Source organism: Stenella coeruleoalba, assembly GCF_951394435.1.
Source record: "Stenella coeruleoalba genome assembly, chromosome: 20".
Classification (NCBI taxonomy): domain Eukaryota; kingdom Metazoa; phylum Chordata; class Mammalia; order Artiodactyla; family Delphinidae; genus Stenella; species Stenella coeruleoalba.
This window is the reverse complement of record NC_137166.1, coordinates 19,580,743-19,605,079: the sequence shown is the minus strand read 5'-3', so window position 1 is coordinate 19,605,079 and position 24,337 is coordinate 19,580,743. Positions and strand designations below refer to the sequence as shown.

At 48.2% G+C, this 24,337-nt stretch overlaps 1 protein-coding gene across 2 annotated transcripts; it reads left to right on the top strand.

The window, feature by feature from the left end:
* The first annotated feature begins 17,074 nt into the window (after positions 1-17,074).
* PDP2 (pyruvate dehydrogenase phosphatase catalytic subunit 2) lies at positions 17,075-24,337 on the top strand. Of its 2 annotated transcripts, none has more exons than XM_079907616.1 (2): positions 17,075-17,140; positions 19,425-24,337. In XM_079907616.1, the coding sequence occupies exon 2, from the start codon at positions 19,479-19,481 to the stop codon at positions 21,069-21,071; it is 1,593 nt and encodes a 530-aa protein (XP_079763742.1). In that variant the 5' UTR covers positions 17,075-17,140; positions 19,425-19,478; the 3' UTR covers positions 21,072-24,337. The 2 variants fall into 2 exon arrangements, with proteins under 2 accessions (XP_079763742.1, XP_079763743.1); XM_079907617.1 differs by having other exon boundaries at positions 17,118-17,222.

Here is a 24,337-nt window from a genome sequence, read left to right as displayed (position 1 = left end):
AATTCATGCATTCATGCAACAAATACCCGTTGAGTGCCTGTGTTCTGTCAAGTGCTGTTCCAGGCATCGGGGAGGCCATGGTGATGAGTCAAGCACAGGATGTTGAAAGGGCCGTGGGCACCGAACAGGTGAGGGTGATACAGACGGCGGGGCAGGGGCCGTGGGGGCAGAGAAAAGGGGGAGCCTACTTCCCCCACCCTGAGCTCACACTGTGATGTCCTCATCTGGTGAAGAAATTAAATTCCAACCGGTATTCCAAGGCAGAGAGAAGGGAACAGCATGTTTGAGCTCAGGGAAGAGCAGGTGTGCCGGCTCCCAGGTGAGAGCCCAGGGTGTCTGTGGAACAGAGAAGAACGAGTGGGGCTGGAGCCCTGGGGGAGGGCCTGGGACTCTCTCCCAAGGCTAATGAGAGTCAGGAAGGATCTGGAGTAGAGGAGGGGCAGGGGCAGATGTGCAAAGGCTGGGAGATCCCTGTAGAGTGTGAGTTGGCAGGTAGGACTGGCAGCAAGAGAAGGTGGTGGCCAGTGGCCAGGAGAAAGAATACAGGGTGGTGGAGGCCGGGAGAAGGGGGCTGGATGAGAGAGACCTAGGAGGTGGAGCCCAAAGATAGCATTTGGCTCTCTGTGAGGGTGGAGGGGAGTGCAGGGTGTGTCCCTGGGCGGAGACAGAGGACAGGAAAGCCTGGGCAGCAGCAGACCAGGATGGACACACAGCTTTTGCGGGGCCCTGAGAGGAGTGCTAGGAAGCTCTGGGGTGTTGGTGTCTGAGCCGAGGAGAGAGGTGGAGGGTAGAGGGGGCTGCTTTGGAGTATCTTCACTCAAGGTGGTGGGTGAGGCCGAGGGGAGGGAGGGGGAGGGTGCTCAGCGAGAGAAGGGACCAGGATCTAGCACAGAACCAGCGCACGACCCTGCGGAGGATCTGCCCAGAGGGAAAGCCACAGAGGGGCATCTGAGATACCTAGGTGAGAGAGTTTGGAAAGGGGCACTGGGGGCCTCTGAGGAGTCTGAGGCAGGGCTGGGGCTGGGGTGAGGCAAGTGATCTCTTAGGGTGCAAAATTTAAGGAGGCACACACCCTCAGGCCCCGACCCTGCATTTGTATGACGCTGAGGGTGCGTGTCTGCTTAAATGTGCACCGTAAGTGCCTCGCTGGACTCACCCTAGTCCCAGCCCAAGTCCAGAAGGTTTAGAGACCCAGCCATCACTGTGCCCCATGAGCCAGGACAGGGGCAGCTGGTGGACAGTGAGGGGGCTGAGGAGTGAGGGGAAGTAAAACCGGGACAGCAAATGTATACGTGTGGTTGTGAAGGGGAAGAAAGTGATAGCTGAGGGGGCACAGGGTCGAGGCTTTTGGAAAGATGGGCCGGTGGTGTGTCTGAACATCCTCGGGAAGGAGGCCAAGCTGCAGGTACCAGCGGGGCTAGGGGCGCATCGGTCTACTCACTTTGGCCACAGCTCCTGTCATTGTCACTATACCGGAAGGGCACTCCAGGGTCATGGGATACTTCTGGGTTTTGGGTGAGGCCACGAGGAGAGGGTAGAATTAGGCCTTAGACTTCTAGCTTCGAGACCAGGGAGGCAGGCAAGGGAGAGGCTTGCTCTGTTGACTCCCCCCTTCCATTCTCATGCTCAGGGCAAACCTGTCCCCAGAGTGGCCCTCAGCAAATGCTGCTCCAGCACAGGGCCAGACACAGTTTCAGCCCAGCTGGCACCCCTGGCCCAATCTGGGGGCCATTTGCTCTCTCCATGTTTCAGGAGATGGTGAAAAGAATAGTGTCTGGAGGACAGTGTTTGCCCAGCCTGGGGGCAGGTGGCCACAGGGAAGTAACGCTAGTAATGCTGCCCCTGAAGGCAGGTAAAGGGCCTGGGGCAGATGTCTGACTCCCCCTATGATCTAAGAACTGTCATCACCCCCATGTTACAGATGAGGAAGATGAGGCTGGGGGAGGTTAAATAGGCAAGTGGCCAAGCAAAATTTGAAGCTGGATCTGTCTGCTAACTCTCCTGCTCTACGCCAGAGCACTGAGCATAGTGGTGAACAAATAGGCCTAATACGACTGGCCCTGCCGGGGATCTTAGCACCCCACCGCCACCTCCCAGGGATGGTGACGCCACAGTCCTGGCGCTGCAGAGGACTTGAGAAATGGGAGCTGATTTTAAAATAATTATCCCAAGGCCGCCAAGATTCCTCATTCCTTATATCCTTCCACTTAATTCATTTATTTTTTTTTTAATTTTTATTTATTTATTATCTTTGACTGCGTTGGGTCTTCGTTGCTACGCATAGGCTTTCTCTAGTTGCAGCGAGTGGGGGCCACTCTTCGCTGCAGTGTGCGGGCCTCTCGTTGCGGTGGCTTCTCTTGTTGTGGAGCACGGGCCCAGGTACGTGGGCTTCATTAGTTGTGGCACATGGGCTCAGTAGTTGTGGCTCACGGGCTCTAGAGTGCAGGCTCAGTAGTTATGGCTCACGGGCTTAGTTGCTTCGCGGCATGTGGGATCTTCCCGGGCCAGGACTCGAACCCGTGTCCCCTGCATTGGCAGGCAGATTCTTAACCATTGCGCCACCAGGGAAGCCCCATTTTTTAAATTTAAAACTATTTGAAACCAAAGTGGCCTCCTTCTGTTATAATTACAGTGCAAGGTTTGACCCTATTACATCCAATAGGGATGGCCAACCTCAAGGGACCCAGGACTGGGTCCTGAATCCTCATCCATGGCAAGATTGCTTCCTGGAGCAAATGCTGGGCACATTTGGGGTACCCAAGACAAGGTAGGCTCTGCTCGCTCCGAAGATCCCAGAGAGGCCCTCCCAGGGCAGCCAGGTGACCCTCTAAGAGATCTGGACTGGAGGGCCCAGGGGAAGGAGTGGCGGAGGAAAGTAATAGATGTGGGAGATCAAGAGGTACAAAGTTCCACATGCAAAATAAATGAGTCACAGGTACGAGATGTACAATGTGAAGAACATAGTCAAGAATTATGTAATATCTTTGTATGGTGACAGATTGTAACTAGACTTAGAGCAGTGATCATTTTGAAATGTATCGCGATATCGAATCACTATGTTGTGTACCAGAAACTAACATAGTGATGTAGGTCAATCATACTTCAAAAACAAACTCATAGAAAAAGAAATCAAATTTGTAGTTACCAGAGGTGGGGGTGTGTGGATAGGGGGGATTGGATGAAGGCAGTCAAAAGGCGCAAACCAGTTATAAGATAAATTAGTACTAGGGAGGTAATGTACAACATGATAAATATAATGAACACTGCTGTAAGTTATATATGATAGCTGTTAAGGGGTAAATCCTAAGAGTTCTCGTCACAAGGAAAATTTTTCTATTTCTTTAATTTTTTATCCATATGAGATGATGGATGTTCACTAAACTGATTGTGACAGTCATTTCATGATGTATATAAGTCAAATCATTATGCTGTACCCCTTAAATTTATACAGTGATGTATGTCAATTATATCTCAATAAAACTGGAAGAAAAAAATAAAATTTAAAAATAATAAAAATCTTATATAAAAGAAAAAAGTATATTTCATTTGAAGAATATATTTTAGTTGACTCAGTTATATCCAAAATATCTTACCATTTTAACATATCATCAATATGAAAAATTAATGAGATATTTTACATTATTTGGGGGACTAAATTTCTTTTAAAATTAATTAATTAATTTACTTTTGGCTGCCTTGGGTCTTCGTTGGGTTGCGCAGGCTTCTCATTGCAGTGGCTTCTCTTGCTGCGGAGCACGGGCTCTAGGCTCGAGGGCTTTAGTAGTTGTGGCTCTCAGGCTCTAGAGCACAGGCTCAGTTGTAGCACATGGGCTTAGTTGCTCCCTGGCATGTGGGATCTTCCCGGACCAGGGCTCAAACCCATGTCCCCCGCATTGGCAGGCAGATTCTTAACCACTGAGCCACCCGGGAAGCCCTGGGGACTAAATTTTTGAAATCCAGTGAGTATTTCACACTCACTGCACATCTCAACTCAAATTAGCCACATTTCAAGTGCCCAAGAACACATGTGGCCAATGGCTACCAGATTGGATAGCATAGCCCAAAACAGATGTCACTCTTTGCAAGGCCATCTGCTAGCAAGGGGTCCAAGCAGGCCCTCTGGCTGGGCCCAGAGCCAGACAACGCGATGGCAGGAATGAGTCAGATCTGCTCCAAGCCTCTGTCCTCTACAAGGGCATTCTCAGAACATTTGATACCAACTTGGCTCCCTCTGTCAGGGCCTCCCTCCTCCAGGAAACCTCCCGAACTCCCCACCTTCCTCCAGCCTGGCTGGCCCTGTCCCAGGCCACCCTGCAGGACCTTTGCTGTTCCACTGGGAAAAAGGCCAAGACCCTCAGGAAGGAACTGATCGCAAGAGACTGTCAAGAGTTGGGGGAGGTGGTAGTGTCCCTGAGAAGGATCCTGGCTTGGTTGAGGAGACTTGACTAATCTGGGAGGTCTTCCTGGAAGAGGGGCCCAGAGCAAAGTCATTGGCGTCCCAGCGGAGGCACAAAAGCCTCAGCAGCAGTGAACATTTACCAGACAGAGAGGAGGGAGGCCTGGCTCTTGCTCAGCATGTATCGACAAAGAGGAGATGTGTGGTTGGGGACACAGGGGTCCCCAGGCTCTGGAGGCCTCAAATGCCAGGCAGGAGTTTGCCCTTACATCCAGGGACCATGAGGAGCCACTGGAGGGCTACAGCAGGGGCTAAAAGCCTCCCAGATTGGAGGAAGAAAACTCTCCCTGAGGCTCAGAAAGCACTGGGCATCTTGGCCTGAATTCACCTTCTAACTCGGGGCTCAAGTGCAAATGCTGTCAGGTGCAGTTCATAAGCTCCTCCTGCTGCCCCTCCCTGGCCCCACTGAATGGACTCATGCCCGTGCCCTGGCAGTTCCTGGTTTGGCAGTCTGTGAGTCTAATATAAATCCTTCCAGCTGCAACCCAAATGCTGTCTTCAGGGGCATGTGAGGGTGAGCTGCTGGCTCTTTATTCCCACTGAGCTGCCCTACTGGGACAGGCATTGCAGGGAAGGCATGGGGACACAGGCGCCCCGGGCTCAGCTGGGCCCCCATGTGTCTCTCGGGTCTTCAGAAAGGGGCTCTTTCTCCTGCTCCTCCTCTCTCCGCTCCTGCTCTGAGTGACAAGTTGTTGGTTGCTCTGGGCACAGGTGTCTGGGCACAGGTGTCTCACTGCCCTGTCTCTCCGGTTGCCCAGCCTCTGGGGGAACTGGGGGGTGGTGAATCCTTGCTGCTGCTGCTTCTCCTGAGTGTTCAGGAGTAGAATTTGGGGGTATACCTTTTTCAGCCAGAGGAAGCCATGTCAGGGATCAATAAATTGCTCAGGGAATCCCAGAGCATCCAGGCCTCGAGGATTCCTGGCCTGACCCCACTCTACAGATAGAACAACTGAGGCCCAGACACAGAACAGAGTCTGCTGAAATAAGTTGGTGGGAGAGGTAGGATTTATGACCCCTGGTCCTGTGCTCTTCACCCATCACGAGAGCCTAATGTAGCAGAAAGACCCCTACACCGAGTTACTCCCTGCTTGCCTATCCTGGAGCCTGAAATCCTGCCATCTGAGCTTCAGTGCTCACAGTTGAGAATGGTTCTCTGATGAAAGGCAAGTGGCCCTGGAAGGTGCACACAGTAATACCTTACGGGGGGAATGACTTTATCACCTCCTTTTCAGTCTGCTCTGTGATCTCTTCTCTTGGCCTTGGTTTCTCCATCTGTAAAATGTGTTCATGGGAGGCCCAAGGGGCTTAAGGTAGGACTTGAGGGAGGAGAGAAAGCAGATTTCCCAGAGGGAGAGTCAGGTTGTGACCGAGTGGGGGGCTGACAGCTCTGGATCTCAGGATGCAGGTGACCCCCTGTGCCCCCTAAACTGAAAGGGGACATAGTGCTGGGACAAAACTGCAGGGACAGATGACCAGAAGAGCCTCCCATGACCCCCAGGACCTTGCCCATCAATGTGACGGGAGAATACCTGGGATGAATTTCCTCCCAGCCCGATGTAATGGGAGCTCAGAGCTAGATTCGACTGATTTACAGAAAATAAAGGCATTTAATGTGTTTACCCAAGTCCATGAACTATGACCGCTGCAACACGAGGTCTGTACTTTAGGAGAAGTCAGTGTTTGGAAATGGTCTCTCCTAGGAGAGAAGAGCTCAAATGGCATAATTTCAGGCAGGGGCAGGTGAGCTGAAAAGATATTATGGGGGCAGCCAAGCCTTCAAAGCCTTGGCCCCAGCACTAAATCCAGAAGCCTGTGGTTTCTGGGAGCAGCAGAGGGGACTGGGGGGGTCCCTTACCCCGTGCAGCTCAGATCGGCCAGGTACAGTTGCTCACACGCGTCCTTTGACCCTGGGCTGGGGGTGGAACGCTGAGCACCAACCTGGTTGCTTTAGCTGGCGCCAGTGGCAGTTCCGGCAAATCTGGGAGCCGGGGTCGGGGCACAGCAGCCAGCTCTACAGTCTTTGGGGCACCTGCCTTGATCCCAGTGCCCCCTGAGGTCAGAGGTCATGCTGAGGAAAGAAAGTCAGGTGTCAAGAGCTACCAACCCCAGCCTTGCTGTAAGTTAAGACGCTTAGAGATGGGCCCTCAGCGCCCACACAAGACCTCGCCACCATGTCAGGAAATGCCAGGCTTTACTTCCTTCTTTATCTGTCCCTCTTCACACTGACACCCAGGAGAACTGGGGTTGTGGCCGTGGGAACAGAAAAGGGAAGAGCCAACGTTTAGGGTTCCACTATCAGACCTGGAGCCCCTAAATCCCAACGTTTTACTATAGCATATTTTAAGATTTATGGAAAAGTTGAAAAAATACAATGAATAGCCATAGACTGGCCACCCAGCCTCCCCATTTTATCACTTTTGCTCTCTCCCACTCTCTTTCTTCATATATACATTTTTAAAATCTCTTTGAGAATAAGTTGCAGCCATGACACCCTTTCACCTCTAAATACTTCAGTGGTTTTTCCTAAAAACAAAGACATTCTCTTACATAACCACAGTACAAGAATCAAAATCAGGAAATTAACACTGTTACGTTGCTATTATCTAATCAATGTACCTTATTCAAATTTTCCTCACTGTCCCCATGACGTCTTTGTAAACCCCCCAAATTCCCAGACCACGCATTGCATTCAGTTGTCCAGTCCCTTAAGTTTCCTTTTCTCTGGACAAGTTCCTCAGTGTGTCTTTGTCTTTCACATCCTTGATATGGCTGGAGAGCACAGGCCAGTGATGTAGTAGGATGTCCCTCAGTTGGGTTTGTCAGGTGTTTTCTCTTGAAGAGACTCGGGTTATGTACTTTTTGTGGGAAGATCACAAAACAGTCCCATGTTGCTTCAGCACATGATATTGATTTGTCCCATTACTGGTGATGTTAACTTTGTTTTTTGTTGTTATTTTTAAATGGAAGCATAACATATATACAGAAAAGTACATATAGCCAATGAACTTTCACAATCTGAACCCACATGTGCAACCAGCACCCAGATCAGCAAAAGCATGTTTCCAGCACTCCATACCCCCCAAGTCCTCATTACGTTCCTACCTCCCCAAAGTAACCACTGTCCTGACTTTTAATAGCATAAATTACATTTGTCTGGTTTCGAACTTCAACTAAATGAAAGTATTTACTTCAGAAACATCCTTGGTTTCTGGATTTTTTGCTCATAGTATGTTTGTGAGATTCTCAGAGCCTCCTTTTTAGAATAATAAACGCCATGCCTCCCATTATGAGCCTACAATGAAAATTGAAGAAAATATAACTTATCTCTACACATAATTTCAAAAAATCAGTGTAACACTTTAGTTGTAGTATAAAGCACAGTCATTTATAATGCATAATAAGATATATTTATATATACAAATAATATAATTTTCAATAAAGTGATATGTGTGGCAGTATGTAAATGCTGGGGCACAAGGATGTAATGAAGTCTTCCTGTGTTTGCGTCCATACTCAGAAGCCCTATAACATGGCAGCTACGAATGCATTCCAGGCAGAGGAGCACGAGTATTGTTGCCATCATGGTGAGACTTTTCTATTTGGTGAACAACTCCTGGTAAAATACCAAATGACACAAAGTATGATAATTTGCTACATATTAAACCTGTGCAGGCATTACTTTGTACTTCCAAATAAAATGGAACAAGGTTGTAGACTCCAATGGAGATAAACAGATTCTTCACCTGTTTGAACATCCAGGTGAGATGTTTGAAGGTGGGACAAGACTCAGACAATCCTTTGTTGTGTGAATCTATCCTGTAGGACTCCTAGCACCCTGACCACCCCAAATGCCAGGGTCTCCTCAGCCATGTGACAACTGACCCCAGATTCTCCAAATGCTTTCTGAGGTGTTACCACAAGTCTAGGGGACAAATGGGGAGGTCATCTGGGGGTCAGAGAACCACAGGGTGTGCACCTGGGGGGGCGTAGGGTAGAAGGTTGGGCGTGACCTGAAGGAGGAGGGGGCATGGATGAGAGCACTGATGGGGTTTCTAAGGTGGGGCCTCCCCGTGGCCAGCTCCTGGGTAGCAGGCTGGTCTCTGGGCATGGAGGATCGGGGACCCTATGTGGACCTTGCTACCCATCCCCCAACTCCTCCCTCAGAGGATGCCACCAGGGCCTACTTTCCTGGGCCCTGCGTGGACATCTGCTCAACTGCTCTGGATCTCTCAGGAAGTGCACCTCCCAACAGACATGGGGGCCCCATCATCTGTAGCTGGGGACCTCTGGGGACCTCTCTGGGCTGAAAAGCCAGTTAAGCCAAACACCAAAAGGATTACAGGACCCTCACCTGTGTAATCAGATATGAAAACAATACAATATGATACTAAACTGACAGGTAACTATAAAGAAGTTAAACATAGTTCTGATTTCTCCCATTATGCTTTTATTTTAATAAAATATTAAATAAAAAATTATTTTAAAGCACCTTCCTTTGGTGACCCTGAGAACATGCTCCATGAGCCTGCGGTGTGAGCAACCAGTGAACACAATCCATGGACTGACTCATTTAATTAAACCCAATACCTTCTGAGGTGGGCACCATTCTTATTCCCATTTGGCAGATGAGATATTGAGGATAAGACTGATTAAGACACTTGCTCTGGGTCACAGAGCGGGAGTTGCTGGGATCAGCATTGGCCAACATTCAGAGCCAAGCCTAAGCCACCACTCTGTAAGCCCCTTAAAAGGCATTCAGCCTCTCCACCACTGACTGTCAGTTCCTGGCACTAAGCACTGTGGAGGGATGTACACACACACACTCAGGTGCTTCCCGCAGTGTGTTTACGCCTTACGCCCCCTGGTGGCCATGTGTAGCTTGGTCTTTGGTCCATCCCAGCCAGTGATCACTAGCGGGGGCCCAGCCCAGCTGTGCTGGCAAACAACCTTGCCCAGCAGGTTACTACTTGTTAAAATATTTTTTGCTGTTGTTTGTGCTCCTGCTTCACTAGCATCCTAAGCTCTTGCTTCCTCTGCTGCCCAGGGGGTCCAGCACTGGGTGGAGTAGGCAGCTGGTCAGTGCCACCGAGACCACTGGGCTACTGGGAAGAGGGCATGCGTGAAAGTCTGAGACAGTGGTCCCACTGTTCCCCAAAGGTATGGAGGATAGAGGAGGACATTCCAGGCAGGGGAACAACAGGGACAAAGGCCTGGAGGTAGTTACATGGAACTGAAGGTGAGCATGGAAAAAAGCTGAATTAAATTTGACCCAGTCTCCAGCAGAGTCTGGGGGCGGAGGTGCCCTGATTACAGTGACAGGTCCTAGTTCTTTAGACAGAAATATTTCTGGAGCCAAGAAAAGGAGGACAGCTCTGCTTCAACACCCCACATACTGTCCCCTGCCCCCATTCTGTAGTCACAACACACCTGGGGGGGGTCACCCCGACAACATACATGGGAATGGCTGCCTCCATTCAGCAGATGGAGAAACAGAGGCTCTAAATTCACCCGAGGCCCCTTGCCCAAGTCATGTGTCCAATCAATGGCAGAGCTGGGGTTCTTGTGTCTGCCCAACCCTAGGCCCAGCCTCTGAAACTACATTACACGGGGTGCGCTTTCAGAGGCAAAAGAGGCTCTTGTCTTCTGGGAAGGCAGGTGTAAAAAGTACTGAGGGGCTTGGCATTTCATAAATGAGTCCCAAGGCCACAGTGCCACACTGGTCCTTAGCAGGGAAGAAAAAATACCCAGTCCACAGCACTGTTGGCAGGTAAGTAATGTAAGTTGGTGCAGCCACTATGGAAGACAGTATGGAGGTTCCTCAGAAAACTAAAAATAGAATTACCATATGATCCAGCAATCCCACTCCTGGGCATGTATCCAGACAAAACTCTAATTCAAAAAGATACAATATGACCCAGCAATCCCGCTACTGGGCATATACCCAGAGAAAACTGTAATTCAAAAAGACACATGCACCCCAATGTTCACTGCAGCACTATTTACAATAGCCAGGTCATGGAAGCAACCTAAATGCCCATCGACAGACGAATAGATAAAGAAGATGTGGTACATAGATACAATGGAATATTACTCAGCCATAAAAAGGAACGAAATTGGGTCATTTGTAGAGATGTGGATGGATCTAGAGACCGTCATACAGAGTGAAGTAAGTAAAAAAGAGAAGAACAAATATCGTATATTAACGCATATATGTGGAACCTAGAAAAATGATACAGATGAACTGGTTTGCAGGGCAGAAATAGAGACACAGACGTGGAGAACAAACGTATGGACACCAAGGGGGGAAAGTGGCAGGGAGGTGGGGGTGGTCGTGGGATGAATTGGGCGATTGGGATTGACATGTATACACTAATATGTATGAAATGGATGACTAATACAAACCTGCTGTATAAAAAATAAATAAAATTAAATTTAAAGATTAAAAAAAAAAGATACATGCACCCCATTCACAATAGCCAAGACATGGTAACAACCTAAATGTCCATCAATAAGTGAATGGATAAAGAAGATGTGGTACAGGGCTTCCCTGGTGGCGCAGTGGTTGAGAGTCCACCTGCCGATGCAGGGGACACGGGTTCGTGCCCCGGTCCAGGAATATTCCACATGCCGCGGAGCGGCTGGGCCCGTGAGCCATGGCCGCTGAGCCTGCGCGTCCGGAGCCTGTGCTCCGCAACAGGAGAGGCCACAGCAGTGAGAGGCCCGCGTACTGCAAAAAAAAAAAAAAAAAAAGATGTGGTACAGATATACAGTGGAATACTACTCAACCATAAAAGAGAACAAAATAATGCCATTTGCAGCAACATGGATGCAACTAGAGATTATCATACTAAGCGAAGTAAGTCAGAAAGAGAAAGACAAATACCATATGATATCACTTATACATGGAATCTAAAATATGACACAAATGAACCTATCTACAAAAGAGAAACAGACTCATGGACATAGAGAACAGACATGTGGTTGCCAAGGGGGAGAGGGTTGGAGGAGGGATGGAGTGGGAGGTTGAGGTTAGCAGATGTAAGCTATTATATATAGAATGGATAAACAACAAGGTCCTACTGTATAGCACAGAGAACTAAATATATTCAATACCCTATGATAAACCATAATAGAAAATAATATTAAAAAAGAATGGATATATATGTATAACTGAATCACTTTGCTTTACAGCAGAAATTAACACAACATGGTAAATCAACTATTCTTCAATTTTTAAAAAATCCTATAGGAAAAAAAAACAAACCCAGTCCACAGACTCCCAGCCTTCGACAAGAAGTGGGGTGTTCAGATAGAGGCTTCAATTGTCGCTATTGCCTGATTAAAGTATATTTGATTTGTCATGAGTGTGGTTGAAATGCACCAGCCCTGCATTGCCCACTGGAGGACCAGGTTCAGAAAAGACGCATACATTGTTAGCATCCACGAAGATGAAGTTCCTATTAAGTTATAGTCTTTACCTAAAGATGGCTAAACAAAAACACAGCATGGTGAGAGGGTACCCTGTACAGTGTACAGGGGCTCTCCCTCTGGCTTTGGAGAAGCCTAAACTGGTCCCTCAGGCTATCAAATATAGATAAGAGGCTTCTAGGAATGTGGCTTGGCTGAGAGTCCAGAGGCCAAGGCCCAGACTCCTCTTAGCCACAAGCTTAAAGGAGAACATGCGGAAGTCCGTTCAGGTCTTCGGACTCTATTTTGCTCTTCCAAGAATGGATATATGGGCATCTCACAAAGTATATGTGTTCTGCCAGATGTGACTAGATTTTACAGCAAAAAGGAGGTTCATGGTGAACTGTTTTGAATTGCTGCTATGAAGTTGGATGAATTTCTTTTACTGCACAATTTTTCAGCACCTTGACTAAGCCATTGTTCATTGTGAATCTCTTCCAGTGCAGGGTAGTATGGATGTGGTCCTCTTCTCTCAGAATATTTTCTGGGATTATGTTCCATGGAGCACACTTTAGGAAAGCATGGGTGAGATGCTCCTTCAAGTTCTTCCCAGCTCTGGCCAAAGGCTTGGAGATGAGACAGGCAGACATGGCTATAAAATTCAAGCCCTTCCCTTGGTTAGCAAGGCCAGGACCTTTGTCCCTGCTATTTTCTCTCCATCAAATGCTTTCTCCCAGATACTGCCAGGCTCACTCCCTAACTTCCTTCAGATGTCTGTCCAAAGCTTATCTTATCAGATAAAACTTCCTGATTCCCCATCTAAAACATCAGGTTCCTCCAGGACCCTGTCCTATCCCCAGCTGCCTCTCTTGCACCTGAACAGCCCCTACCAAGCCTGTGCTGTGCCTTCTTCCTTCCTACTCCCATGTGTAATTATGTCGGATAGACATTATTGGGGTTTTTCTGATTATTAAATACATGCTGCCTGTTAAAAACATTTTTTAAAAAAGGAAATAAAGAAATAAATGGACTGGCAAAGAATGTGAAAGTTCCTGCAGAGATAATCATTGTTAACTGCTGGCATGTGTCCTACTAAACTTTTCTTTGCCCGCAAAGGCATGTGCAAAGAGAAAGCGGGGGTGAGGAGAGATGCAGAAATAATTGCTGTTATTATCAAATGCCTTCTCTTCTTTGTTGTTATCTGGTTTTTCCATCTGAATTCTGTCCTGGTCAATAGCTCCTTCCTGGACTTTCCAACCTGAGTCTTGGCTTCCTGTTGGGCGTTGGGGGTGTGCTCAGGCCAACGTGCTGACATTCCACCTCTGACCCTGCCTGAAAGGGGCGCCCTGGGATCTCAGGGCGTGGCCTCCACAGGAGGGGCGAGAGAGCATTCAAAGTTGCCCGGAGGACTATTGTTTCACAGGGTAGCAAAGGATGGAGCTGCAAGGGAAAGAACAGGAAGTGTGCTTCTGGGGGGCTCCAGGTCGTCTCCCAACTTCCTCTTGCTTCCTCTTCCCCACACTAGGCCCCTATTGCTGTTCTTCTACTTCTCTCCAGATTTACTTTCAAGAAGAGATACGTCATTGGCAACCTAGAGTACAAATGACAACTCCAAGGGCCACACAACTGCCCTCTCCAAGTAGTTCTACAGAGACTCCAAGAGAGGAAATGACTGGCCCAGGATCACATAGCAAGTAGGTGGCAGAGCTGGGCCTCACGCTTGGGACTCCAGGGTGATGGAAAATTCTGAGCTTGCCAGTTAATATGGCCTGAGTGAGAATGGGTGTGGGACGGTGGTGGCAAAGGGAATGATTGAGCGTCACAGAAGAAGCTGCCCCCTGGCCTAGGTCATCACAGCCCTGGCTGCAGCTGTTCCATCAGGCAGCTGAAAAGGATTGACTTGTGTTTGGAGAAGCCTTAAAGAGACAGAAACACAGGTCGTATTTCCCCTCAAAGGCTCTGCCCATCTTCTACTGAAGGGCAATCTTAGGTTGACTCTAGAAGCTAGGAGCTTAACATAACCATTCTGAGGCCTCCTGATAAACTGGCAAGTCTGTCAGTGCTGTTGCTTCAGAACAGGTTTAAGAGGGCTGAGGCAGGGCTTGTATTTTTCAAAAATTCCCAAGCCTTTGTCACGAGCATCCTCAAGACTTGCTAAATATGTCCCTGAGTTTGCTCCTCTGCAGGGATTGGTAACCATTCCCTCTAAAGGAAATGGAGGTGGGGTGTGTGTGTGTGTGTGTGCATGTGTGTATGTGTGTACGTGCCCGTGCGTGATCAGTTTGGGAGAGGACAGTGCCAGGGAAAGCCACCTGCTTGGTTAAAAGGTGGTGAAGTTAAATCACTTGATTTAGGATGGCACAAATGTGCTCAGATCATCAAGAAGGTTTTTCTGGGCTTATTCAGCTGCCTTGGGCAGCAATGATAACACAGAAACATTGCAAGGGCAAGCTCATGTTGGCAAAGAAGACATCTGAGGGTTTTTTTGTTTTGTTTTGTTTTTTTGCGGCATGCAGGCCCCTCACTGCTGTGGTCTCTCCCGCCACGGAGCACAGCCTCTGGACGCACAGGCTCAGCGGCCATGGCTCACGGGCCCAGCCGCTCCGCGGCATGTGGGATCCTCCCAGACCGGGGCACAAACCTGTATCCCCTGCATCGGCAGGTGGACTCTCAACCGCTGCACCACCAGGGAAGCCCCATCTGAGGTTTTTTATAAACTCTCCCAGATATCAGGCCAGATATGGTTTTGACAGTTAGACAAAAACCTTCTGCCACCATCTCAATTCCTCCTGACACAAGATCATCCTCAAATCCAGCTTTCCTAACATTCCATAGATGGTCTTATCTGCATTGCTAGGGAATCAGGGGACTTGGCCAGAATCATCTAAGAGATCTATCTCCCTACCCCCGCCACTCCTCCGTTTTTAAAATACAGTTTTGCTTCTTTTTTTTTTTTTTTTTTTTTTTTTTTTTTGCGGTAGGCGGGCCTCTCACTGTTGTGGCCTCTCCCGTTGCGGAGCACAGGCTCCGGACGCGCAGGCTCAGCGGCCATGGCTCACGGGCCCAGCCGCTCCGCGGCATGTGGGATCTTCCCAGACCAGGGCACGAACCCGTGTCCACTGCATCGGCAGGCGGACTCTCAACCACTGCGCCACCAGGGAAGCCCCTGCTTTTTTTTTTTTTCTAATTATACAAGATATTATACAGATGGGGTAATGTGTATTTATTGTAGAAAATTTGTAAGGTTTGCCTTTGACTGCCTCTGTAGGATAAATTAGAAGAAGTAGAATTAGTGGGTCAAAGATCTGTCCATTGGGCAGCCTCAAATTACACTCCCACCTGCCAAGATAGCAATGCCCACTCACCAACATTAGGTATTAATCATGTTTTAATGTTTGTCAGGTTGACTGAAAAAAATCAGTATCTCATTTTAATTCACATTTGCTTGGTTTTGAGTGAGACAGAGTATTTTTACATATTTTCTTGGAAAATGACAGCTGAGCTGCTGCTTTCCCTTTCTCAGGGCAGAGATAAGTCCTTTTCCTTCATTTTTTTTCTAATAAGACCTTGTGACAAGGAAGCCTTGGGAGACTGGATAGGGTTCTTGGGCTAGCCATCATGTATAGGGAAACTAAGCTGGTTATACCCTTTAAACAAAAGTTCCAGTGCACACAAAATCCTCAAGGGTGCATTTTTACTTTGGAAGTGCTGTGTGTGTGGTAACTTAGAAACTCAGTGGTTTCAGACAGCAGAGTGATGTAATATTCTCAGGAAAGTGTGGTGAGGGCAGCCATCTGTGTGTCCCCTGCCGTTGGCCCAGGGCCTGACATATCGTAGGCACCCATAAGCTGTGCTGCCTCTGTGCTGAAGGATAACCTTCTATAACCCCAAATGGACTATCTATACAAAATAATAATAATTGTACCCATTTATTTAGAATCCCTTGGAGTTATTTTTAGTTTAAGTACGAAACAGCCATCTTAATATCCAGGAAGACAGATATTGCAAATTCTTACTTACTGGTAGAACTTCCGGAAAGGGCCGAGGGTGAGTGGCGGTATGAATATCATATCAGAGGCAAGTCTGACAGGAGCTGTTTTATGGCAGCCATGTCCTTGGATCCAGGTGGGCTGGCCAGGCTCCCCAGGTAAGCCAGTGTGTCTTCCTTCCAGAAGACCACCTTTTCAGGGATCTAAGTGGCCTTTTCTGGTCGTCTCCTATTTTTCTCTGCCTCCAGGGAAGACTGCACTTGATTTATCAGAGATAATAGATGAGTTCTAGTAAAGCAATTCCAGCAGGCCATAACTGGAATTCCACAATGGAAGGGACTGAGGAAATATCTGGTGTCCTGGTTCTCAGCCTTTCTCAACGTACCAACCACTAACTATTGTGGTAACCATCAGTGGCCATGCCAATGTAATTGTCAGTTCAAGGCCCAGTGGTTGGTGGGGAGCCAATGAAGACTTTACAGCAGCAATCTGAGCTGTAGAAGGGTCACCTACCTGATCTGTAGAAGCAGAGCAACTAGGGCTAAGTTGAAGTCACAGGTGGGGAGACCAGATGAGAAGGTTGCAGTGGAGTGGGAGGGTAGCTGGAGGCAAATAGTTGGATTGGAGAGATAGTTAGGAGGTGAGATGAACAGGATTAGATAACAGACAGGAGACGGGTGGGGGTGAGGGAAGAGGAGTCAAAATGACTCCCAGGCTTGGGGCTTGGGTCTCTGAGCAGATGATGGGGCCGTTACTGGGTTAGGGGAGGAGAGGAAGAGCAGGTCTGGCAGAAAGATGAATTTCAGACAAGCTATGTTTAAGGTGTACATAGGGCCTCCAGAGGGAGGCGTCCAAGTGGATATAGAAGGGTGTGGCGCCTGGGAGAGGGGTCTGAACTGGTCAGCACAGAAATGGAGAGGAAGCCGTGGGGTATTATTAACAACAGTGAGGAATGGGAGAGGTTGCTCGGTTTGGGGTGCGCAGAACGGGGAGGGGGGGTGTCACGTGGTGGGGGTGCTCAGCCACAAGACTGCCTGGTCCCGAAGCCCGCCCCCGAGCCTACCCAAGGTCAGAGCCTGAGGGGGGTGCGGGTAAAGGTTGGGTAGGATGGGCGGGGGAGGGGGAGGAACCAGATTGGGCCCCTCTGGATCCCGCCCTCTCTCCCTCCTCAGCCATTGGGCAATTACGCTGTCCGTCAGGTGCCCGCCTCCACGGATGAACCAATAAAGGGTGGCGAGAGGATGCTTCCTTCTCTAGCTGGATCAGCACAAGAGGTCCCTTCAGGGAGGTGAGTCCGGGGTGGAGGTAGCTGCGGCACCGTAGGCTGGCGCAGAATTGACTGACGGACCCGGCGGCTTTGGCGCAAGCGGGTGAGAGGAGGACCAGGGTGCGATGTAGGGAAGGGGGTGAGCGCGGGATGTGAAAACCTCTAACCTCGCCGGGTCCGCTCCGGCCCGCAGCATCGGCTCACGTGATGGGGTGGAGAGTGGAGGTGAGGTGAGGGGGCGGGCCCGCGGCGGACGGGGAAGAGCCTTGGTCACAGCTACGGTCACCCGTCTCGCGCGCACGCGCCACGTGGGTTCGCGGCCTTGCTCAGGGCCTTTGGCTGTGTACCGGGACTTCCGCAGTAGCTGTTTTAGCCCTCGGAGTACCCTCTGTGAGCTCAGCATCTCAACTGAATTCTCCTTTTTTATAGACCCGGAAGCTGGGGCTCAGGGACGTGGCCGCGCCAGGGTTTGAGGGAGATAGGGCTTGTTGGACTTAGGAGGCCGCGCTCTTTCTTATCTGTGAGGCTTGACTTTGGGATCTGTTTTCTTTAGATACGCGAAATTGTCTGGGTCCGGTCTGCGGCAGACCGCCTTGCGTCGGGCATTGCCGCCTGGCTTCTCTGCAGGGCTGGGGGTGGGGTTGGGGGGCGCGGGGAGGCGCCCTCTGCGCGCCCTGCCCGACCGCACCAGTTCGTAGTTCGGCGGGGTGGGCTGGGGAGAGGGGGCGGTCCTCAAGTGTGGGCGCTCTCCACACCCCAACAGACAAACTTGAGGAGGGCAGGATTCATAAACGAAATCTGAAAACACGTGGAAACTCTCCTCCCGGGTCACCAGAGAAAATAGAAAATAGAGCAGCTTTTTTTTTTTGTCTAAGGAAAAATACCACCAGAGGCTGTTGAAAGTGCTAGGAAACTGCTTCCTTCATGCCCTTGTGGAGGCAGATGTGAACCTTTTGGAACTCAGTTTGGCAATATGAGTCTACACCCTTTGACCTACTGATGCCAGTCTTGGGAAATAAGTAGGTTAAAACCTAAGTAGGGGGGCTTCCCTAGTGGCGCAGTGGTTGAGAGTCCGCCTTCCGATTCAGGGGACGCGGGTTCGTGCCCCGGTCTGGGAAGATCCCACATGCCGCGGAGCGGCTGGGCCCGTGAGCCATGGCCGCGGAGCCTGCGCGTCCGGAGCCTGTGCTCTGCAACGGGAGAGGCCACAACAGTGAGAGGCCCGCGTATCACAAAAATAAAAACCCTAAGTAGGGGAAAGGTTGAGGCGTTAGGCGTTGCAGTTTGGTATTTTATAAGTAGAGACACAGTGGAAACAACCTCTAATCCCCAATGATACACCTAATGATAAAAGTAATAATACCTTTTTTGGAGCCGAAGGGTTATATTTCTTTAAACCATCACAAAACTGTATGAAACTAATATTCCCATTCCACGGATGGACAACTGGAACTCAGGCAAGTGAAGTAGTGTGTCTGCTGCTAGACAGCTAGTATCATACCTAGTGTGCTTTTGGGCCTCTGAAATGGCCATGTTTAGCCACTGTTTGAGGCATTCATTTACATACATGTAGAACAAGCTCTGGCCAGTTTTATTAAAGAAACTTTGCATGATTTACTTGTCACCAGTTTCTTCTGGCTTGTTTCTAATCATCACCTGGATCAGTGTACATACTCTGTAGTATTTTCCTCATGCTGTGCCCAATTCAATATTATTGCCGCTGTAGTGATGGACACCAGTTTTGGCCAACATGGTGTAGTACTCTAGTTCAGATTTCCTCAAGGCTGGGCCGTTGTTGGCGAGGAGGACCAGGTTCACTTTGCCTTGTCTGATCATCTTCAGAGTCTGCTTGTACCCCAGCACATACTTTCCACTTACCATAACCAGCTGGAGCCTAGAATTGATCTGTCTCCGGCGACTTTTCCATCTTCTTTGCTGCCACCATCTTCCTGGTTTAGGTGCTGGATGGCGTCCAACAGAAAGCAGCCACCAAGATAGCTGGGGAGCAAGAAAGAGCTTATATTTAAATGAACACTTAAAGCCTACTGGGGAGAGTGAACGTGGGAGCTGGGCACAGGGCCCTGGCAAGGGAAAGGATTTGGGAAGGAGGAAAAGGTGGCCTCTGGGGTAGCCCTCAGTGACTCTTTAAGATCAGAGAGTGTTTAAAAACCCATTTTCTGAAATGTGATTATATATTATAATGGGAGGTGTGGAGACTTGCTTAAGTATTTTGAGATTAAGTGTTTTCAGAAGTCATTATTTTTAAAAAATTAAATTTAAAACTTTCTTAAACTCAAATTTTCAGGTTTAAAAAAAACCCTTTTTGCTGAAGGAACGCATTCGCTCATACAGTTTCAGAATGTCAAGTACTGTGTCCTACTGGATTTTCAATTCTGCAAGAAACAGCATTGCCACATTACAAGGGGGACAACGTTTATATTCAAGATATGCCTCAAATAGGATTAAATCAAAATGGAGGCTCTTTCCCCAGGGGCCAGTCACCCTAAAAAACAATGCCTCATGTGGTGGCATTGCTCTGCAGAAAGCCTATAGACACACATCAACAGAGGAAGATGATTTCCACTTGCCGCTCAGCCCTGAGCAGGTAAATGAAGTGCTGCGAACTGGTGAGTCGGCCCACAAGATTCTTGACCTTGACAGTGGAGTCCCAAGTTCGGTGTTGCGGTTTGAGAGCAACCAGCTGGCTGCCAATTTCCCAGTGGAGGACCGGGGAGGTGTAGCCACCTGCCTGCAGACCAATGGGCTGATGTTTGGTGTCTTCGATGGACATGGTGGCCACGCATGTGCTCAAGCGGTGAGCGAGAGGCTCTTCTACTATGTGGCAGTGTCACTGATGTCCCAGCAGACGCTGGAGCAGATGGAGGGGGCAATGGAAAGCATGAAGCCCCTGCTGCCCATTCTGCAGTGGCTCAAGCACCCAGGGGACAGTATCTACAAGGATGTCACGTCAGTGCACCTTGATCACCTCCGTGTCTACTGGCAGGAGCTGCTGAACCTGCACATGGAAATGGGGCTGAACATTGAGGAAGCATTAATGTACTCCTTCCAGAGGCTGGATTCTGACATCTCGCTAGAGATCCAGGCCGCCCTGGAAGATGAGATGACCAGGAACCTTTCACTCCAGGTTGCTTTCTCAGGGGCAACAGCTTGCATGGCCCATGTCGATGGAATTCACTTGCATGTGGCAAACGCTGGTGACTGCCGGGCCATCCTTGGTGTCCAGGAGGACAATGGCATGTGGTCTTGTCTGCCCCTCACCCGGGACCACAATGCCTGGAACCCAACCGAGCTGTCACGGCTAAAGAGGGAGCATCCTGAGTCAGAGCACAGGACAATCATCATGGACAACAGGCTGCTGGGTGTCCTCATGCCCTGCAGGGCCTTCGGGGACGTCCAGCTGAAGTGGAGTAAAGAGCTGCAGCGCAGTGTCCTGGAGCGGGGCTTTGACACCGAGGCCCTCAACATTTACCAGTTCACCCCCACACACTACTACACTCCACCTTACCTGACGGCCAGGCCTGAGGTCACGTACCACAGGCTGAGGCCCCAGGATAAGTTCCTTGTGCTGGCCTCTGACGGCCTGTGGGATGTGCTGGGCAATGAGGATGTGGTGAGGCTGGTGGTGGAGCACCTGGCTGAAGTGTGTCGGCACAAGCCAGACCTGGCCCAGAGACCCGCCAACCTGGGACTCATGCAGAGCCTGCTGCTGCAGAGGAAAGCCCAGGGGCTCCACGCCACCGACCAAAACGCAGCCACACGTCTGATCAGATACGCCATAGGGAACAACGAGTACGGGGAGATGGAGCCTGAGCGGCTGTCGGCGATGCTGACATTGCCAGAGGACTTGGCAAGGATGTACAGGGATGATATCTCTGTCACTGTGGTGTATTTTAACTCAGACTCGATTGGTGCATCTTACAAGGGGAGTTAAGAGTCTCCCATCCTGTTGCCAAGGTTAACTTAAATGCTCTTCTAAGACATGTTCACTTGCTCTTAAACTGGCTATTTAGACCTTGTTGTTAAAGGGCAGGCAGATGTAGCTTGCTTAATAATAGATTAACGTGAGAGAAAAAACAGCCTAGGATTAAAAACAATAGTAGTGATTTTATGTCCCTGCATGTTTTGGTCACCTCTTCTACGCAGAAAGGGTGGAACACAGAGACCGTAGACTTGGCTGGGGCTCGTGTAACCCAAGTCCTTTTATAAATACACTGTTGTTAAACTGTCAGCCTGAGCCTGCGAAGTATAAAATGAATCATGATTCTAAGGATATGAAGAAGTTCAGGATCTTAGGAGGTCTTGATACAAAAATCTGCAAAGTCGATAATTCTCAATTCGTAATCTAGACTATGAAGGGAGGTTTTGTTTCTTTTTTATTTTGAAGTTCCTAAAGACCTAGGTTTACAAAGCATATTACAGGATACTTTTCTATGCAATATTCTAACTTTTGTGTGTGTATGATTTCACTTGTGAAAACATTTTGTAATGCTGCATTCTAGTTCCGATTTAGTTTATTTTAAAATTGAGTCCTCAAACTTGCAAACAGGCCTGCTCTAAGCGAGCATGCTTGGAATGAGTTTTCTTGGTTTTCAGCTGAGGGTGAAGGTGGCCGGGCCTCTGAACCGGCTGAATTTATTTGTGCAGCTTTCGGACCTTTCCACTGAGTCCCACCCCCTGAACCTTTGAGCCATGCTAGGAGGTTACTTCTGTCTGAGCCTTAACTCCTTTCCTGCATTAATAAAATTTCCTCCGGGGTTTAGTAAATCTCTGCAGATTTACTCATAGCACTTAACCTTTCTGATTATACCTCTCAGACATTCTTCTAATTCCACCTAATGTTCCTTCCCCCTCTGCTATGCTGAACTCCCTCACCCTGCTGCTGACTGTGCAATACTGTCTAGAAAGAATGCTCCCAATTCACATGGTTGCAGGGAAGGAGAAAATTCAAGATTGCATGTGGTAATTGTGACAGACAGTTTAGGCAGGACTGCTTATACAGTGGATTCTAGACTTAAAATTCAGCCTGAATCTGGAGAGGTAAAAACATGAAGGACCTGAGAACAGTCACTTAGTCTCCCTAGCTGCATCCCGAGGGGCAGTGGGGAAGAGGGAGGAGTGAGATTTTTCAGATGGGACACTTGCCTATAGACTGTGGGATAAATGGCCATTGCTACTCCTCAGGAACTAGGCCTTATTTAATATAGGAGTTGGGGCAAAACCAAATGTAACCTGTACTGGCTTCTATGGGCTGCACAGTCTGTGTTTATTTGAAAATTAAACCATGTGGATCCTTTCTGGGGGGATGAATTTCATGTTCTGAATTGCTGTAGCATTTAAACAACAGGAAATGTGTCCCTAAATGGAAACACAAATATAATCCCACAAAAACTGACACTTTTTATGTTCCTGCACTGTCTTCATTGATCGCTCTCCTCACCCCCTTTCGTACTGAAAGGAAAGCAAACAGCTAGGTTTGACTTCCACATTTTTGTCCACATTCAGGACATTCAAGTGTTGAGAAACTTCTAGCCTGCGGATACTTCCCTGTGCATTTACTGATATGGCTTCATCTAAGAAATTCTCCTTTGAGTGCTTAAGCCTTGGTCCTTTTATTCTGAAACTATTAATCTTCCTTCTGATCTCCTAGATCTTCAGAAATAAAACGTGAATCCCTGTCATTCAGCTTGCATGACGGTTTGTTACTAGAGCCTGCTTGTCTGACACCCTTGTTCTTTATGCGAGCTAAACCCTGGTGCACGCTCTCATTTACCGGGATTACAGGGTCTGAATCCTGTTTTGGAGCCTAGCTTGGGTCATAAATATAGCTGATTAAGTAACCTGTGTGACAGTTGAGAGAATACAGACTTCCCACCTGTTCCTTCAAGGGTATCTGTGTTTTTTCTCAGCCTAATAGATTTCCTGCTTTCTAATTGGTATATTGAGAGAGAGGAAGGGCTGGTTTCTTGTCTGCCTTTTGCCATTGTGAACTCTGTCTGCTCTTGCCATGAATGCTCCACGGAGCAACTCCTGGTTAAACCCCAGCATGTCTGATTCCCTGACCACAGTTCTGCTGTCACTGGCCTTCCTGAGGCACATGGGCTACCACTTGAGGACACTTGGGATTTGAGAGGGAGTTGGTGGTACTTTGTCAGGTCTTCCGAAACACTTATCATTCCTTTTATGTAAAGATTCTGATATTGAGACTTCTGAAATGAACTAAAAAAATGAGATTGAATCTTTAATGTTTAGGATGTCACTTTTGAATAAAGTATGCTTTGGTGCTTTAAACAGCATATTTACTGTTTTAGGTAAGAAATGGTAATATTGGCATGTTTTAGATATTGTTTTTTATGTAAATAATACAGTTCTCCTGATTCTGGGGATTGGTCAAAATGGATAGAGAAGTTCTAAATTCAAGTTAGCGTGCTAGGTCAAGTTACTTATTCAGTTTTCTGAGACGTTATTTGTAACATTAAAGCTAATTTATTATAATGAAAGTGTAAACTTTGAGGTATGTTAATATATAAACATATTTTTCCCAGAAGTACGATTGGCCTAAAAGATCGAGTGGGTTAAGACTTAGGTTAGACACAACTGAGCTGACACCTTTTATATGAGGGAAATAGAAACAACTCAAACTTGAATTAAAGAATAGAATAATTAATTGTATAGAACACGACAGTGTATTCAGAATGAGTCTAGCTTGACTCTTTCATCCATCAGCCCCTAGTGACCTATTTTTCGGTTTGACAATCTTGGGGAAACCTTAACTTCCCAGGTTAAATCAGGATATCCTGGAACTGAGCTATCCTAGTTTCATTGTTAGTGGTTCATTTGTCGCTGAACATGACTCCCATAGCAGAGAATGCCCGGGTGTGGCTTTGAGGCTGGGGAATAAAGGCTGGTGGTACCGCTTTTTCCTGTGAGCTGCCACGTGTGTTACCAAGTGGAAAACACACATGGACTGCAGTGCGACTGTCTACTGAGCAGGCTGAGGCTCTGTTCCCGATGCCTTGGGCACCTGACGTTTAGTTTAACTGGCCTCCTTGAAAATATTTCTTATCAAACATTTACTTGGAAAAATTATTAACCATGTTCTTTAGTATTTACTGACATTTGTATTGTAAAGTGTATACCAATGTTTTTTTGACATTGATTTTCTAACCATGAGAGAGATTTAAATGAAATTTGTAAATA

Coding starts and splice junctions, on each gene's coding strand:
- PDP2 (XM_079907616.1), top strand. CDS start 19,479: ATGTCAAGTACTGTGTCCTACTGGATTTTCAATTCTGCAAGAAACAGC.